Source organism: Cucurbitaria berberidis (genome assembly GCF_010015615.1).
Source record: "Cucurbitaria berberidis CBS 394.84 unplaced genomic scaffold K460scaffold_2, whole genome shotgun sequence".
NCBI lineage: Eukaryota > Fungi > Ascomycota > Dothideomycetes > Pleosporales > Cucurbitariaceae > Cucurbitaria > Cucurbitaria berberidis.
In genome coordinates, this window is record NW_024468936.1 from 6,022,806 (window position 1) to 6,036,704 (window position 13,899).

General features: G+C 52.1%; 6 protein-coding genes across 6 annotated transcripts; 4 read left to right on the plus strand and 2 right to left on the minus strand.

Annotated features, from left to right (window-relative positions):
- The first annotated feature begins 3,184 nt into the window (after positions 1 to 3,184).
- On the plus strand, positions 3,185 to 5,532 carry K460DRAFT_365093 (PQ-loop-domain-containing protein). The gene is made up of 13 exons (XM_040933119.1): positions 3,185 to 3,566; positions 3,622 to 3,639; positions 3,708 to 3,720; positions 3,824 to 3,840; positions 3,892 to 3,902; positions 3,951 to 4,021; positions 4,068 to 4,102; positions 4,149 to 4,234; positions 4,285 to 4,375; positions 4,428 to 4,557; positions 4,608 to 4,664; positions 4,715 to 4,763; positions 4,826 to 5,532. The coding sequence occupies exons 1-13, from the start codon at positions 3,537 to 3,539 to the stop codon at positions 5,172 to 5,174; spliced, it is 957 nt and encodes a 318-aa protein (XP_040791745.1). The 5' UTR covers positions 3,185 to 3,536; the 3' UTR covers positions 5,175 to 5,532.
- Positions 5,533 to 6,030: 498 nt separating this feature from the next.
- Positions 6,031 to 7,065, plus strand: K460DRAFT_354060 (uncharacterized protein; the record flags this gene model as incomplete). The annotated part of the gene is made up of 1 exon (XM_040931760.1): positions 6,031 to 7,065. The coding sequence occupies one exon, from the start codon at positions 6,031 to 6,033 to the stop codon at positions 7,063 to 7,065; it is 1,035 nt and encodes a 344-aa protein (XP_040791746.1).
- A 1,016-nt stretch (positions 7,066 to 8,081) lies between these two features.
- K460DRAFT_278095 (high osmolarity signaling protein SHO1) lies at positions 8,082 to 9,190 on the minus strand (the record flags this gene model as incomplete). Its single annotated transcript, XM_040928223.1, has 4 exons — positions 8,082 to 8,603; positions 8,669 to 8,791; positions 8,840 to 8,995; positions 9,053 to 9,190. 4 exons carry the CDS (start codon positions 9,188 to 9,190, stop codon positions 8,082 to 8,084), a joined length of 939 nt encoding a protein of 312 aa, XP_040791747.1.
- Positions 9,191 to 10,392: 1,202 nt separating this feature from the next.
- K460DRAFT_365096 (uncharacterized protein) lies at positions 10,393 to 11,072 on the plus strand. The gene has a single exon (XM_040933120.1). The coding sequence runs from the start codon at positions 10,557 to 10,559 to the stop codon at positions 10,908 to 10,910; it is 354 nt and encodes a 117-aa protein (XP_040791748.1). The 5' UTR covers positions 10,393 to 10,556; the 3' UTR covers positions 10,911 to 11,072.
- Positions 11,073 to 11,149: 77 nt separating this feature from the next.
- On the minus strand, positions 11,150 to 11,823 carry K460DRAFT_276093 (uncharacterized protein; the record flags this gene model as incomplete). Its single annotated transcript, XM_040928089.1, has 2 exons — positions 11,150 to 11,571; positions 11,622 to 11,823. The coding sequence occupies 2 exons, from the start codon at positions 11,821 to 11,823 to the stop codon at positions 11,150 to 11,152; spliced, it is 624 nt and encodes a 207-aa protein (XP_040791749.1).
- Positions 11,824 to 11,952: 129 nt separating this feature from the next.
- On the plus strand, positions 11,953 to 13,808 carry K460DRAFT_394074 (uncharacterized protein; the record flags this gene model as incomplete). The annotated part of the gene is made up of 5 exons (XM_040935969.1): positions 11,953 to 12,191; positions 12,245 to 12,324; positions 12,372 to 12,726; positions 12,773 to 13,001; positions 13,050 to 13,808. The coding sequence occupies exons 1-5, from the start codon at positions 12,109 to 12,111 to the stop codon at positions 13,806 to 13,808; spliced, it is 1,506 nt and encodes a 501-aa protein (XP_040791750.1). The 5' UTR covers positions 11,953 to 12,108.
- Between the last annotated feature and the right edge of the window lie 91 nt (positions 13,809 to 13,899).

The window sequence follows — 13,899 nt, forward strand, 5'->3', positions numbered from 1 at the left end:
CCCAACTGCCGCAGTGAGGTTCGACCATTTTCCTCGAAGGTCGGCGCGTAGATTGCTAGGGGGTGGACGCTTGATGCGAGTGGAAGATACTCTCCTTGATCAGACGACTAAAGGTCAAATCCCCGATCGATTTGACCAACCTTCTCGGTTACAGGAGTCTTCACGACGCGAGTATAGATAGAACACGTCGAACATGCAGCATCATTGTTGAAGTCTTCTAAAACCCTGTAGTGCATTTCGGCCCGAACCAAACGAAGCATGATTTTGGCTGATCCAGATGGCATAATCGGGCGTTCATACTTTCGAGTCGAATTATGCTTGCCGCCGCGATTGCCGACACATGGACGTGGAGATGAGCGCAGATAGCTACCGCTGCAGTCAGCTTTCAGTGCCCTGCAACCGGAAACTCTTCGCCCATAGCGAGCTCCCGCATCGGTGAAACAACTGCCCGTCATGAACACAGCTGTTAGAATACTGTCCTCCGCTTTTACTTAATCGGTGAGTGCTACATGTTGTGACGCCTGCCTGGTGATGCCACAGAAAATCAGTATAGCCGCAGAATTCCGTCCGCTATGAGTGTCAGTAGTGGTCAATCGGCCCGCCTCGCAGCGATCTGGCAAACATTCAGGATTCTCCACATCGGACCAGAGATGCTGGCATTTTGCGTTTAAAGGTCAGGTAGAGTCAGGGCATCTAGGCCCTAGAAACTGACGACGCAATCAAGCACATCGGCAGATAATACGGCTACGCGGGCCCGGCCGTCTCAATCATGACCTTCTATGCTTATACCTCGAATCAAAAGATTAGCTGAGGCGTCGTAGTCAGAAACACCTGCTCTCTTCTCCAATCCCCAATCCTTCTGTAAAAGATTTCGACGTGTTCAACGCAACTCGACAGCATTGGCTTCAACCTTCTTATCCACTCAGCGCTCAAAGGGCATGACAAACGCCTGAGAGTGAGTGGCTACACCAATACCTGCTGCAGTTTCGACTGTATGGGCCAGAAATTCGAGACCAGGTGATGGGACTGGCCAAGTGTAGTTCACCCCAGTGGCTCTCCTCGGACGATAGCTACAGATTGGTGAGTTCTTGCAGTATCGGTTGCTGGAGCACGAATCAGGGCAGAGCAGCCTGCAGCCTTCGGTCCGCTGTTCAAGGCCTGTCTGCATTATCGGCATGCCGCAGACTTTGGAGGACAACACCGAGCCGGCGAATGTTCCGTTCTCCACAATTCTTTCCAACATGCAATTCTTGGCAAGCCAACCAAGCTGTTGCGGTACTTGTAAGTCAGCGAAACCTTACAAATGCGACTTCAGCTTCCTTTCGTATTCCAGGATAAGGTCAGATGTGCAGACGCATAACCTTTCGGAGATTGTCTGATTGGCAAACATGATGAAGCCTTCCAAAACGACGACCCAGCTCTTCCGTACGAACATATTCGCGATACGGGAACGACCCTGGATCCTTTTCCTCGGCGCTGCGCTCGCCACAGCAACAGTATTCACAAATAGGGCAATACTGCTGCGTGCAGATGTGCCATGTGTGCAGATATCTCCTGATGTCCTGCATATCGCGTCGTTCATACACATGAAATCCTTCGTCTGCGTAATGCCGCTGTCGGCAGTGGGATATAACGGTCGTTGGCGGCTACAGCGGCGGGAAATATGTCGTGCAACAGCAATACCGATAGCAGCACTCCTGCCACGTAGTAGTGGAAAATATCGCAGCGAAACTTTTTGATCGAAAGAAATCAGCGATCCTGTGTGGAGGATGTAGATGGGAACCTCAGTTCGTCGATCGGCAAGGCCTCGGTTTCCTGCCGTGCTGCTTGCATGGGCCTAACCCCGCCTCTTCTCAACGGGCCCACACCTCGTCCAAATTCGGCTTCAAGAGACGACATGTCTGGTCTGCCGCGGAGAGCGCGGCTGCCTCTATACGGAGGTAGTGCTCGGACGAACGACTAATTTGATCCTTCAGCCTATCCAGTCATTGTGAGTAGATCCCAGTCGAGCTCTGAGCTAACGTCTGGGTGCTATCAGGTGCGGTGCAGAAGAGTGGAACTCAATCATGTCTCAAGGCGGAGTTTCCGGCTATGCAGAAGCCTAGATTTTACAAGTTGTGCAACCCTTGTATAATTTTCGACTACATTGCCCACTCCGGCAACTGTTGGCAGTTGAATACAAGGTAGCCCACACGTTGCTGAGATTGCCATCTTGCACTACTCATGCATATTTTGCGACTTGTTCAGGAACGAAACGACTAGGTATGCGCTCGGATGGGGAAAGCTGAGCCTCCTTCTAGGCCACGTTCACTATATCACAACTGTGGACCAAATCATAATTCCGACCTAGTTGCCTTGACGCCATCACATGCAGGCTTGGGCCCACCGCTGTGGTTCGGGAATGCCAGGTGATGCATGGTGTTTCACAAGGCAGCCGCTTAAACCACACGTCAGCATGTTCTTGCGAAGGTTTGGAAAGATGTACAGGTCCACGGGCTAGTAAGTGTTCACCGCACTCACCGGAGAGCTGAACATTGCTTTCGTTGAGCGTTTCGAAGGCGTTATTCTAAACGCCACCGCTCCGCAACCCGCGTGAGGATCGCTTAAAGCGCGTACGCGTGCCCAGGCGGGGACGTACTCTTTGCAGGGAATGCTCGTTGAATATCGACCCGCCTCTACCCACTTCGAATATCGAATGCGCAGTACTCTGGCCCGTCGGTATAAGGGTTTGGTTGGTCCAAAAGGTGCCCTCCACTCTGGATTCGTTGAGCGACCAATGCAGGGGCGCATCGCCTGCCAAGTCTCACGGCAAGGTCAGGGATCTCATCATCACCACCTATGTCTCCTTCGAGATGGAGGTGTCCAGTTCGTAAGAATGAATACGGGCGGGCTCATAGATAAGTCTAGACTCGCCAATCGGGTCGCAGATCGGCTCTGAGTTGATTGAGTCCTTGCACGCTATTTCAGCCACTCACCACTAACCAAGTTCAAAAGCTTCTTAGTCTCAGTTTGCCTTCCGCGGCGGATGCAGGAAGCATGTTCCCCGAAAGCTGAAGCTCTCTAGTCCAGGCGACTGCTCATTCAAGTTCTTTTTGGGTTTCTTCTTGCACGCGACTATGGCGGCAGAGCTAGTAAAAGGGACCCTCTAACAGGTCGTCATCGCACAACATGATCCTTCGTGCGCCAAAGCGTGTTACCCACTCCTCCCAGTCACGGCAGACTGGTTATGTTCCCCGGTATCTCATTAGTGGAAACTCTCAGTTACACGGGTTCTTGCTTCCTGTCAACTCGATTGGAGAAGTGACACAGCTACTTTCGTTCCCAATATCACATCGACCTGCATTCCATAGAAGAAGCATACATACGCGGTGACGTGTAACTGCACTCATTCACGAATTCCTTAAATCATCGTTTGGCACTCAATCAATTGGGCCCCCCCCAGGTCACTTTCCATCTTCTGAACTCTTCAAGCACATCCTCGCCATTAGCACGCCTTCACTTCTTAACTTCATTACCGAGAGCCCGAGGACTACATAATGGACAGACCACAAGTGTTGATACCGCCGGTTAGTAGTCCGTTGCCCAGTAAATCAACTCAGTTTACTAACGTCCAAGCGCTAGGCTGCGAATATACTTGGTGTAGGTTCACCGCTCCCGTCGGCTTCTCGTGCTAGTCCTTTATACTGACATTTTGGTCCGATTGATAGACCATCGGAACTGGTGAGTACTCTGAATCTGTAGCATTCTAACATGCTAATGATAACACAGTGTATGCATCCCCGATCTCTCAATGAAAGTAGAATGCTAACGAGGTCTCCGATCAGTTGCTTGTGCGTTCAGGTATGGATTATAGGAAGCCTTTGTTTGTTACCATCCACTAACAACATTTAGATTATCCCACAGTAAGCTTCGCCATCAGCTTCGCCTCAACCTTGACTAATAGCATGGAGAATATGGCACAACTGGCGACGGAAGTCCACCGAGGGTCTGCCGGGAACGATGTTGATTCTTTGGTCGATATGTAATACGTTCTGAATCCCTCGTCACAACACTGCTAACAAGAGCAGGCGGTGTGCCATTTGGTGTATACGCGATAGTACAAGTACGAATCCGCAATGACCTTCAAAAGCTAGTACTGACAAATGCAGAACTTCAACTTCGCCCTCAAATTCCAACCCCAAGCCTTCGCCGGACTCACCCTCATCGCTTGGGGCCAAACACTATATTACCACAAGTCAGTCGAAGTCCTCTCGAGACTCGGGAAAATATACTCACCAATGGCAGCAAATGGAGGGCCTGGACAGCTACTATCGCCACTATTGCGCTTGCGGGTAGCTTTGCTTTAATGGAGATGATTCTCATCCTTACTCTACGGGTACGACACGACTGCCACGCGCAATCGGAAACGACTAACATACCACATCCAGACTCCTTACAGTAGAGGCGTTAAATGGCCGATGATGCTTATGGCGATATCCGCTTCTGTCATTCAGGCTGTCGGTCTCATCCCGCCCTACTTCGAGCTTGCGAAGAGAAATGGGCGGGTCATTGGTATCGGTAAGTCGTACGATGTTCAGTAGGGGGACAAGAAAGACTAACACGGGTAGACTTCTGGTTCCTGACGATCGACTACGCCGGTGCTTTCTTCTCGTTGATGGCTATTGGTAAGTCAATCACTGAGGTGCGTTTCAGGAAGATTCTGATGGAGCGACAGTTGCGCAACAGTGGTTCGATGCTCTTGGGGCTGGCCTGTACATCGCATGGTAAGTACTATCTGCTCGTCTTCACGTAACGGGGTTTCGTTCAACTTGACTGACTGTCCTAGCCTGGCTTTAGAGACTGGGATCTTCGTTTCTCAAGCTATCTGGCTGTGGCGCATTCGACATATCCGCCGTGAAGCTAAGAAAGCTGGTATGACTTACGACCAATACGTCGCCAAGCATCCCTCGAAGAAGCTTCCTCGATCCGACTCACAAGAGACCGTCGTCGACGTCGAAGCGTGTCACGAGTCGAACGCACCAGATGCATATAACGAGAAGCCGAACACAATTTTGACCAACAACACTGACACGACGGCGCAGACTTGCAGTGCAACATCTAACGCCGTCGTTAGGCAAGAAGAAGCAGTTTCAAAGCCGCTCGTGGCTGTCCTGAAGCTTAGTGGATCTAGCTGATAGGAATGTTTCGTTCCCTCTTATTCCTCTCTCCTCTCTTGTTCGGGGGCGCCAGGTCACTGCTCTCCTCCATGTACATCAAGGCAATACCTTCCTCTCCTCATATTGGAAAAGCATCTCATAGTCTGTCAAAAGTCGTAAGTTCGTGGGAGTATTTGGTAATACCCACACGGTAAAAGCGAAGCGAAGTTTCTTAACGTATTCACGAATCATATGTTCAGTTCAGGGTTTTCGTATGCTAGGTTGGCGATAATATTGGGTATTTACGGGAAGGTGGCTTATTCAAGGAGTTTGCCTTACGGGTAGGTTATCACGAATTAGGACAGGTTCCACTAATGCAACAAAACTGCTCCTTGCATCTGCGTTTCTGCTAATGCCTACCGTGATGCTTGACTCGTGTTTTCACACCACCTATCTAGTGTCCAATGCTGAACCCACCTGGTAGAAGGTGTACATTTCTACAAGGCATCTAAAACACTTGATCTGACACAAATGCAACATACTGATAATGATGTTCCCAATTCGGCAATCCTCGGCTCTAGTTTCTTTGAACGCGGGGCATCAACACATCTTTGACCCAACCTCGGACAATGACTTTTAGCGAGAATTAATGCTGTACGCGTTTCAGTACTTTTGTACATTGAAGTATACCTGAGCTCATTACAAACACTACCGGTACAAATAGCGACAATTACAAAGGAGATGCAACAGTCGACCAAACAGCAAGCTTCACAAACTCGTAAAGTCTTATAAAGACCCAAGCGTAGTACCTCAATACTTCTCCAATCTATTATTTCCTTCTGCTCGCAAACCAGGAATACAACGCTACCTCGTACTACCCCCAGTCCACACAAACATGACAACATCACAAGAAAACGCCCCTCCTCTCTCCCACCCCCCCTTCTACTCAATCCCCAACATCAACAACCTCCGGGACGCCGCCCTGTACCCCCTCAAAACCTCAACCGGCCAACCCATCCGTCCAGACATCCTCTTCCGCAGCGCAGAAGTATCCAAACTCTCCCTCCCAGACTGGCAAGCCCTCCACGCAATCGGGATATCCCACGTCTTCGATCTACGCAGCAAGCCCGAAGTAGACAAAGGCTGGGCGGGCATCGTAGGCGAGGGCAAAGATGGCGCAGATGTACGACCGGGCTGGATCGCGGCGATGGAGCAGGCGGGTGTGAAGAGGAGTTGGGTACCTGTTTTTGCCGAGGCGGATTATTCTCCTGAACGGTTGGCGGAGCGGTATGTCAAGTATATGGATGAGGGCGTGGGCGGGTTTGTAGAGGCTTATGAGGATATCTTGCGGAATGGCGGGGATGCGTATAGGTCGATTTTGCTGTATCTTGCGGGCTTATCGCCGCCGACGCTTACGAAGAGTGATGGGCATGTACAGGAGCCGCTGGGTGCGCTGGTACATTGCACAGCTGGGAAAGATAGGACGGGTATCTTCTTTGGCATTCTCTTTGATTTCCTTGGTGTACCGCGGGAGGCGATTGCGCTGGAGTACAATCTCACCGAGCAGGGGCTGAGGCATATTCGCGATGAAGTCGCTGCGAGGCTCATGCAATCCCCGGGGTTCAAGAAGTACATGCTTTCCCAAATGGCTGGGAAGTCTCTCTCAGCGGAGGACATCGCGAGATCTCTACGTGAGCAGGGGGGAGAAAAAGAGAGTGAAGGCGCTGGTGTTCAAATTCCGCCTGAGATCTTGGAGAAGGGTCGGCAAGCGGCGTTCAGGATGATTGGCGCGAGGAAGGAGAGTATGCTCAAGTCTCTTGAGATGGTGGATGAGAAGTTCGGAGGGGCAGAGGCGTATATGAGGAAGGAGTGTGGGCTGGGCGATGAGGAGTTGGAGAAGCTGAGGAGGAATTTGGTGTTGAAGGAGTGACTGCATGGAACGAAGCGGCGTGGACGACTTTGAGTATTCGGTACAAATAGAGCATTTACATGGCATTGAGAAATTCATGGATTAGAAGGAATAAAGGCAATAACGTCTGGTATTAACGAAGTAGAATACAACCAGATGAGAAGTGTAAAAGAAAAGGGACATGTACCTAAGGATTTCAACGAGAGATATAACTCCATCCCTCCCCCCAAATACCTACGTAGTGCGTCATGTGCTAATGGAGTTATTCAGCGATTCACGAGACCCCTGAAGATTTTACCAATATGATCCATTAAAGAATAAGCCTATGACTTTCAACATCAAGAATCGTCTCATTGGCCTCTTACTTTTTGCACAATCTATTCCAGGTACCACACTACTAACAATGCTAACCATTTCCTACAAAAATGGAACCCTTCCCCGCAACTTGTTCCACATATACACTACATCTACTCCCTCTGGCCCGGCCCCGACTTTTGCGTCCAGGCTTCCAGAAATATACTAGGAAATACATTTGCCCGTGATGGACCGTTGCGCCATATCAGGCATGAAACAGAAAAAAAAGACCAACCGACCAGGACGCCGTTGCTGTGCCTGTGCGCATGATTTTGCCCAAACAAAAACAGCGAAACACGACTAGTAGTGTACGAGGAGGAAATAACACTACAGCGGGAAAAGTAATGAAAAGGGGGGAGAAAGAGGTGGTAATAGTGACCAAGAGGGTGGATGACAAGAGGAGAGTTAAAATTATGTAGGAACAAATCAGACCACAAAAGATCCGGGTATCGTGCGAAGTAGAGCAGGTTAAAACGGGACGGTATCCAACAAAAGAGCTGGCTTACCGCTCCCTACGCTCAGCTAACAAGCAACCCCAATGCTAATCCACAGAGGCATCGACGACAATCTCATCGAGACATCCAGCATAGATAGTCTGCGAGAAATCAGGGGTTCGAGAAGGTAACGGACAGGTAAGGAAAAGGTCGTAGCGAGGTCGTAAGAGCGCGAGAAGAGCCAGTCTCCTAGAGCAAGATGAGGTAGTTGCTCGGTGCAATGCCAGTCTCCCCATTTGGCTTCTTTGCCTGCCACCACCGCCCGCTGACGTCTGATACCTCGAGGACATCGTGCTTTTGGAAGCTGATCTCGTTTGCATCGTCGGGATTCGCTTCGTAGCTGTAGATGGCCTTTGCGCGGTATGGGTACTCGAGCGAGGCCTCTTGTGGTGGCTCTTCGTTGGTAGGTGTCGCTGCGTTGTTCATGCCCATGCCGCCGAATTGCGGGACGGATGAGTTGCGGCCATTGGCACCAACCGGGCCGCCTGGGTAGCCTGATACGGGGGACGATGTCTCGAAGCCGTTCAGTTGCGCTGATGTGTACATCTGAGGCGCCTGGTTATTGACCTGGGTCTCTGGACGGTTTGTGTAGCCATTGGAGATGGGGCGCGAAGAGCGCGACCCGGGGTGCTCTTTGTGCAGAGCGTACGAGTCGACGAAGGCGCGATGGCTGGCTTGTGGTTGCGAGCCGTAGTAGAATATCCACACGATCTAGATGGCGTTAGAGAGGTGATTCTGAGACTGAGACTAAATCGATGGTATGCGAGCAGACTTACGGTGATCATGGAGAGCAGGATGTAGCCGGCAGCGGCAGCCTCGAAGGGAGCCACGGGTGAGTAGACAAGCGAATTGACGGACGAGGTGGTGAAGACGAGTCCAGCGGAAAGGAAGCCCACGATCTGTCCAAATCAGCAAGTGCAGCCGTCGCAATTTCAGGGTCGACCTACCGCAACATGGTACGTTCTCTCAGCATCTGAGGCCACTGTCACAGTGACGCCAACGATGCAAAAGAACATGAAGACCAACGTCCACCAGGCGAAATTAGGAAATCCACCGCGGATGGCGGATATTATGGAGCTGACAAAGGCGATGAGCCAGGCGAGCTGGATACGAGGTTAGCCGGTCAGCCTCACAGACACACGTCGAGTCCCTGTACTAACAATGCCGATGGAGATTGTGGCCAGCGCAATGGGATCACCAATAATGCGACCGATGCTGAAAGTGGCCCGTTGGCCGTAGCCCTGTCCATTTTCCATTTTGCGCAGTGACGGAGAGCCCAGCGAGCCGTACGTGGGCATATGTTGTTCGGCTGCGGGGAAAGGGGTGGGGGAGGAGCACTCGAGGGCGTGCGGGCAGCGTAGGGAGCGTGGATGCCGGCGTGAAGGCTACGGGGTGTTGGTGTTGAGTTGTTGTTGTTGCTGCGAGCGGATGCGCCGGGTAGTCCAACGAGTGTGAATGCGCAGAGGCACCGTCTGGTCCAGCGACGATGGGCAGGCGGAGTGAGGGAGATGTATACGGGCGTCGTGTCGGTTGTCGGTTGACGAAGGGGAACACGGGCGCAAGCAGCGGGGGACAGAGGGCCAGGAACCAGCGAAGAAGTCGGCGCTTGGTGGTGTGCGACGGTTGGCGGCTGCAGAATGGGCGATGGAGCGGGCGAGAATTGGGTGTCGAGGAGGTTTTGGGTGGGAGATTTGGAGCGAGATGGGACGGTTTCAGCTTGGGCCCAGGCGGGCTTCTCGATTGGCCCGTCTGTGGCTGGGGGCCCGGGGACTGGAGCGGTTGCTTCTCCACTTGGACTCACTCAGCAGCAGATTAAAATGGATGCACTGGCACTGGCACTGGCACTGCACGGCCGTCAGCCTGTGGCTCGCCGCCTGCATCTGGCCAGGAACACGCGCGTCTAGCCTTCATTCACTTCAATCCAGGTGTCACTGGAGCAGCGTCAACAAAGGACTGTGAGTGAGGTATTGTAGCCGTGTCCGCTCAACAGAACCCCCTCCCCACAACGAACACGGCCCAGGACGGACAGCCAGCAGCCAGCAATCAAGGCGAATCGGCACCCCGTTATGATTCGCACTCGTCAAGGCGGCCAAGAGTGGCGCTTTTTTGGCTAATTGGGAGGTTGAAAGGGATTAGCTTCCGCGGTTCGCCTGTGAAGCCTGGGGTTCAGTTCAGTCTCATGCATCCATCTTCAAGTCGTCCACTACCACAGACTCTCCCAAGTGCAGAACAAAAATGTGCCCCCTCTCCATGTCTGTGCCATTTTGATTGCTCTTGATTGCTCATCTACCATGACTGGCTCATTGCAGTTGTCATTGTATATCCATCAGTCATACTATTACCCACTTCAACCACGTTTCCTACCATGACATGCTGCATCCTGCATCGCTGCCAACGCAGCACAGCATGCACGTGTCGCTGTGCCCGTTTGGCTCGTCTGCAGTGGTTCGCAGAGGAGCCCTTTTCTACACCATTACCTTTTGGGCCTTGCACAACGCGCTGCGACAAGCCTGAAACACTCTGACAACTCCCATCACATCCAAATCATAGTACACGTTGAAACTACTGGCGCTCATCACTGCTCTTGCTAGCATGGACGGGGACTATCCTGATACAGCCCATGTGAATTCCTGAAGCAACCCGTTTTCGCACCAGACCAATCGCATGCCTATATCCCCATACTATTCTCCCAGGTCCCTGACAAATATCGTCATTACGGCCTACTGTACACCCTTCAGCTGTGCATACATACATGGCACATGGCATTACCGGCAATACACAATCCGGTACTCATGCAGGGGTGGTTCCATCTACGCTTCCAGCTATTGCACCTGTAACAACCAAAAATCAGGTACGCACGCCGATATTACTGCATGCGGCCAGGAACTAGGCCATGGGGTTGCCCGCCTGACGTGCGTCTTTTTGTGTCTTGTGCCCATTTGTGAGATAGATTTTGTGTGGTATAGCATGAGCGATGACGTCTGCGGACAACTAGAGCAGAGGTGGCTCATGGCATAACATGGGGTATCTGCCACCTGTCAGTGGCGCAGCAAAAGGTGTGAAGTCTGTATCGTACTATGCAGCGCATGAACTCCGACGCACCTTGGCCTAGCTCGTGCGACCAAGTGTACATGCAGGATCCCATCTCCAGTAGCATTTGCACACTCCCACGAGGTATCTTCCCGCGGCACTCAATGCTATTCGCCCCGAACCATTTGATGCCAATCCATGTACATCTTTTCCTAATACTGGCTCGCTCATAGCTCTTCCGCTGCTTCCTTTTCCGGCTTCCGCTTGAACTCTTCCCTGACCACCGTTCTCAGCGCCTTGGTGAGCTTCTCGTGGTGCTCGACCCAGCATCTGCCTGCGCCGAGGAGCATTACCTGCTTATACCGCTGGTTGACGAGTCCATTTTTTCTCCTCAGCTCCGATATCTTCAGTGCTTGTTGCAGCTGGCGGTCCTCTGCTTCTGCAATGCGCGGTCGTAGCATAGCGAGCTTGGCGAAGCCGTCTGTAGTCGGCAGTTGTTGGTCGTCGAGGGCCTTGAGCTGCGACGCCGTGGTTGCGAAGCCAGGTGCGCGCTCTACGACTACGACGGCTTTCTGCGTGTTGTCGAGGGATGGACTGTCTTCATCGTCGGCGTCATCTTCTGGCTCGAGGACGTCCTTGTGCTTGCTCACTAGCCATCGTTAGCTCCAGTCACAGTGCATCACAGGTTCTTTTGCATACGTAGCTCATGCGCTTCATCAAGCAGCGCTGTCTTCCCCGCTAGCTCCTGCAGTGACCTTTCGATCTTGTGTATGCGGTCGGGGACAGTCTTCGGCTTCCCCTCGGTCGTCTCCTCTTGTCCACCCAAAACATATTCTAGACGATCCAGCCTCGACTCCAGCAGCGAGAATGTGAACAAAACAGCCTCCTCGTACTCGTCCATGTCGTCGGTTGGCGGTCTGTTTGTGGAATGCCGACGCGAATCGCGTGCTTGTGGAGAGTTATATTTAGCGGCGGATATACCCAAGCCGCTTGGCTCGGACTGGAGATGCCGAACATCAGCGTAGAGCCTCGACAATCTCAACGTTCACTACCGCTGTGACTCTTCACTGCTTTACTCCCCGAGCGCACTCGCTGGCCCCTCACTACTCGAATATCGCTATCAACACCACCAGCCCTAGACACATGTCTGCACAATAACCCGCCGCGCAGTTGCAACCCGGAGAGCATGGCTACCTACTCCGCAATCAGTCCCGAGCCAAACGAGGCAGATCCCATGGCCTCGAGCACAGGGTCGCTGGGAGGGAGACGGTCAGTGACGTGAATATTGGCGTGTGCGAGATATGCGCTGACAGTAGTAGCAGGCGTGGTCGAGGTAAAAAAGATGCTGGATTCCAAGGCCAGGCGACGTGGATATCAAGTGTGATCAACCTGGCAAATACTAGTACGGCCTATTACATGCCAACGAGAGATGGTATGCTAACTGGACAGTTCTCGGCGCTGGCCTTCTCGCTATGCCCTCCGCGCTCTCGAAAATGGGCATCTTCCTTGGCATCTTCGTAATCGCATGGGCTGGTATCACAGCAGGCTTCGGCTTGTACCTGCAGACGCGGTGCGCACGATACGTAGATCGCGGTCATGCGTCCTTCGCCACCCTTTCACAACTCACCTACCCAAACCTTTCGATCCTATTTGATGCCGCAATTGCGACCAAGTGCTTTGGGGTAGCCGTCAGCTATCTGATCATTATTGGAGATTTGATGCCTGGCGTTGTCATAGGATTCGTCCCAAGTGCTGGAGATGTCAACTTCCTGGTTGATCGGCAGTTCTGGATCACTGCGTTTATGTACGTCCAACGTCGAGTTGATGAAGGCGATTTCTAACCAGCATAGGCTTATCGTTATTCCACTGTCTTTCCTACGCCGTCTGGATTCCTTGAAGTATACCAGCATTATTGCACTTTTCTCGATTGCATATCTGGTTATTCTCGTTGTAGCGCATTTTCTCAAGGGCGACACCATGGCTGATCGCGGAGTCGTCCGAGTCTTCGAGTGGGCAGGCCCAGTCTCTGCGCTCGCAGCATTTCCAGTCATCGTCTTCGCTTATACATGCCATCAAAATGTAAGCTAACCTCTGAAGTACTTCGTTGTATATGCTGATATTCTTCAGATGTTCTCCATTCTCAATGAGATCGCCGATAACTCTCACTTCCGCACCACCACGGTCATTTTCGGCTCTATTGGCGGTGCATGCGTGCTTTACATTCTCACCGGCATCACCGGCTACCTCTCGTACGGCGACAACATTCGCGGCAATATTGTATCCATGTACCCGACTGCAGCCGCTAGTACCATTGGTCGCCTTGCCATTGTTATTCTCGTCATGTTCTCCTACCCACTCCAGATCCACCCTTGCCGCGCCAGCATCGACGCATGCCTCAGGTGGCGCCCACGCCGCAAGACACAACCCGACGGGAGCCCCTCTAGGAACACTCTCATGAACAACACACCAAAGCTAGGTGGCTTCCAAAGCCGAGAAATGAGTGACCTAAAGTTTGCCGTCGTAACTACAATCCTCATCATCCTCTCCTTCATCACCGCAATGACCGTCTCCAGCCTGGAGAAAGTACTTGCGTACGTCGGCTCTACTGGCTCCACTACCATCTCCTTCATTCTGCCGGGCTTGTTCTACTATAAGATCTCCGATCCAGCATCGCCGCATCATCAGCGGCTGATCAAGGATGAGGATGACGAGGATGAGTTTCACAGTGGGGAGGTGGAGGGCTATGTAACGAGAGAGGCGCATGACAATCGGGACTGGCGAAGGGGCCTTCTACGGACGCTTGCGCTTGTGCTGAGTATCTATGGAGTGGTGGTCATGATAACTTGTTTGATCACAAATACCTTCTTGGTTGCAGCTGCACACTAATAGCTACTTGGGTCGTTTTATTGCTTGGGGGTTTCTCCTTACCTATAGCATTAGCGGGCGTTATGGTTGGTATACTAGACTGGTTGGGCGC

Bases quoted from the DNA above. Each gene is read 5' to 3' on its own strand.
- K460DRAFT_365093 (XM_040933119.1), top strand. From the start codon at position 3,537: ATGGACAGACCACAAGTGTTGATACCGCCG. The intron at 4,665-4,714 runs GTAAGTCAATCA...ATGGAGCGACAG, and splicing joins CTTCTCGTTGATGGCTATTG to TTGCGCAACAGTGGTTCGAT. The intron at 4,764-4,825 runs GTAAGTACTATC...TGACTGTCCTAG, and splicing joins GCTGGCCTGTACATCGCATG to CCTGGCTTTAGAGACTGGGA.
- K460DRAFT_365096 (XM_040933120.1), top strand. From the start codon at position 10,557: ATGCCTATATCCCCATACTATTCTCCCAGGTCCCTGACAAATATCGTC.